The 3,274-nt window shown below is 36.3% G+C and overlaps 1 protein-coding gene across 1 annotated transcript; it reads left to right on the top strand.

Moving 5' to 3' along the window:
* The first annotated feature begins 1,019 nt into the window (after positions 1-1,019).
* On the top strand, positions 1,020-2,405 carry LOC103310412 (uncharacterized protein DDB_G0283357-like). Its single transcript, XM_008188624.1, has one exon. The coding sequence runs from the start codon at positions 1,020-1,022 to the stop codon at positions 2,403-2,405; it is 1,386 nt and encodes a 461-aa protein (XP_008186846.1).
* The last annotated feature ends 869 nt before the right edge of the window (positions 2,406-3,274 follow it).

Consider the following 3,274-nt stretch of genomic DNA (forward strand, 5'->3'; position numbering starts at 1 on the left):
ACGCTAGATACCAAAATACTTATAATTTAAAAATATTAAAAAGTTTTATTTTTGTCCTGAAAAGATTTGAAAAGCGAACTAAATCGTCAAAATATTACACACATCTCTTCAACTACCATAACGTCCAATAATAGGTTTAGTTAAACCAGTGGAATAAATAATATATGTAAATCTATTAATTTTGAAATAACGAAAAATATTATTTTTCGATGTAATTTTTTTTAGTTAAAAATATTATGCATAAAACGAATTGTCTTGCTAAGGTTTTAACAAAGTTTCAAAGAAAAACCAGTTTTATTAACGGAGTTCTTAAACTAATAAAATGTTTACCTATGGTATTTAATAGGCATATTTTTATAGACAGGAATAACTTACCCACTTATTAATTTAGAAGGCGCTTATTCAAAAATTCGCATAGTATATTTTATTCTAATTATATAGATGGCTTAGAGTTAGTTCGAAATAAAAATTTTTAAAAATGTATAAAATTAAAATTAAAAACTTCATTAAATTTATGTTTTTGCATACTTTGATATAATATTTGATTTGTGATAATGGCGTATTTTTCGATTATGACCTTAAATATTTTAGGAACTACTTCAGATTATTTGGATATAAATTCACCGATATTCGTTTTTATACAGTGACAAACAATATTATGCAAGTACAAAAAATGACCCCTTTTAAATACAATATGCAACTTTATTTAGAAAGCAAACTTTATTTATTTATTTAAAAATGAAATTATATGACAATCATACGATAATATTATACTCACAACTACTAGTCATGTATGTCGTATGTATCTCATTTATTTTTTTGTGTGTTTAGGTGCTGTTTGAGAAACAAAAATTGGCAACATAAAAAGATACATCAACGAATAGAAGCAATACTCTACAAAAATAACACAATAATAATACATAGATTATGATTTCTCACAACCGCGGAGATTAGGTTTTTCATCTATAAATTTTTTTCTTCTCCGGAGCTTGATAGAATCCAAAATCATCAGCCAAACAATGAGTCAAGTGAAGGAGATACAAGATGTGACGGATAGCGACGAAGGCAAGCAGATCATAAGGAGCTTGAACTGCTTGAACTACAAGCAGGGAAGCAGTGGATTCGGCGAAATCGACAACATTCTACGAATTCCTAATCCCGCGAAGAGGCGACAAATCGGGTACGATGAATACCCGAACTTCGAGAGGCAGTACATACAGAACATCAATATTCCGACCGCTGCCAAGACGGAGGGTGACAACGACCAAAACCTAAACCAAGACGACAATTATCACTTCCTGATGAGCTTGTTGCCGTACTTGCGCGAAGTGCCTAAAAACAGGAAAATGGCGATCCGACACAAGTTGCAGAGAGTATTTGTCGAGGAACAGGAGCGGAAAAGTGGCGGTAGAAACATTAATGTGAACTACCCGAACTCAAATGATTTTCGCACGCCATACCCCAACATGTTCATGACGAATCCCATGAACCAATCGCAGCAGACTCCGAGGCTTCCGCCACCTCCGTATCCTTATAAACAAGACGTCTTCTACAACTACGTTCCGTCTGCGGCGGGGACGTCGGCGTCGATGCAGCCAATGCCAAAAGCTATACCCTCGACGTCTACGCTCCTTGGCAATCTTATCGTCCAGCAGCAGCCGATTTTTCCGGCATACCCGGTGTCGGTTGGTCTGCCGAGTGGACATCAGCAATACTACAACGCCAAGGCCAATAACAACGCCAAAAACAACAACAGCTCTTTTAGCTACAACGCCATCACCGTGGACAATAACAACGCCAACAAAAATAACAACAACAGCTCATTTGGCTACAACGCTACCGCCATGGGCAGCAACAACGCCAACAACAACAGCTCTTTTGGTTACAACGCCACCGTCTTGGACAACAACAACGCCAACAACAAAACCTCTTTTAGCCATACCACCGTGGACAACAACAACAGCTCTTTTGGCTACAACGCCACCACCGTGGACAATAGCAACGCTAACAAAAATAACAACAACAGCTCATTTGGCTACAACGCCACCGCCGTAGACAACAGCAACGCCAACAAAAATAACAACAACAGCTCATTTGGCTACAATGCCACCGCCGTAGACAACAGCAACGCCAACAACAGCTCTTTTAGCTACAACGCTAACACCGTGGTCAACAAAAACGCCAACAACAACAGTTCTTTTGGTTACAACGCCACCGCCGTGGACAACAACAATGCCAACAACAAAAGCTCTTTTACTCATAACCCTACCACCGTGGAGAAGAAAAACGCCAACAACAACAGCTCTTTGAGCTACAACGCCACCGCCTTGGACAACGATAACGCTACTTTTACTTATCAGTCGGGGGTAAATGAAGAACCTCAAACCTTTACGTACTTGCAATAAGTCTCATAATGTAGGTACTCGATACGGTGGCACAACCACGAGGGAGGTGCAGTAGACTCACCCCCCTCCTTTGAACCATATATGTATCCAATCTTTTTTTAAATTCATGAAAAAAAACAGGAGGAACAACTGCACCTTTACGCCACTCGTGGACATACCCCTTAAAAAAAATCCCTCTGGTTGGGCCACGTATTTGATACCTTGCGCCTATATTATGGGTAGTGAGATTGGATCTATTCGTGCGTATAACTCACTTCCGTAAACCTAATAATGGGTCTTATGCTTTTTTTTTTTAGATAAATTTAAAGAAAAATCGAATTAAAAATTATAATATGCAAACACATACAAGTCTCTAGCCTCAGACTGTATGCATAATAATATTATTATATGAAGAAATATTTTTCCTACGCTTTTTTTTTATTTTACATATTATACTTTTATTTGGGCGCCGGCCGGTGGTCGTTTAGGTGTGTGAAATTGTTTTACTTGCGATAGCGATATGGACTTTGATACGCATGTGATTTTATCGTAATAATTTTTGACTGAAGTATACATTACACTATGTTAAAATGTATGTTATAAATATGTTTAAACTATAAATGGATATAATTCGAACATATCTACCGAATTTTTTGACCAGTTCAAAAAAAATTAAATAGTAGGTAATTAAAAATGTGCACAAATTATTATATTATATAAGTTCCTATAGGTAGTCCAAGTCTAGTGATTTTATTTTATTAATTTTTGACTGAATTGTACTGAATTAAGTTACATTTTTTTTTTTTCTATTAAAGAAATAACCCTCGGCAGCTTGGCCATTGGGATAATTAAGTTACATTTATTTATATCACTATAGATAGGTAGTAATT

This window comes from Acyrthosiphon pisum, chromosome X, assembly GCF_005508785.2.
Source record: "Acyrthosiphon pisum isolate AL4f chromosome X, pea_aphid_22Mar2018_4r6ur, whole genome shotgun sequence".
Classification (NCBI taxonomy): domain Eukaryota; kingdom Metazoa; phylum Arthropoda; class Insecta; order Hemiptera; family Aphididae; genus Acyrthosiphon; species Acyrthosiphon pisum.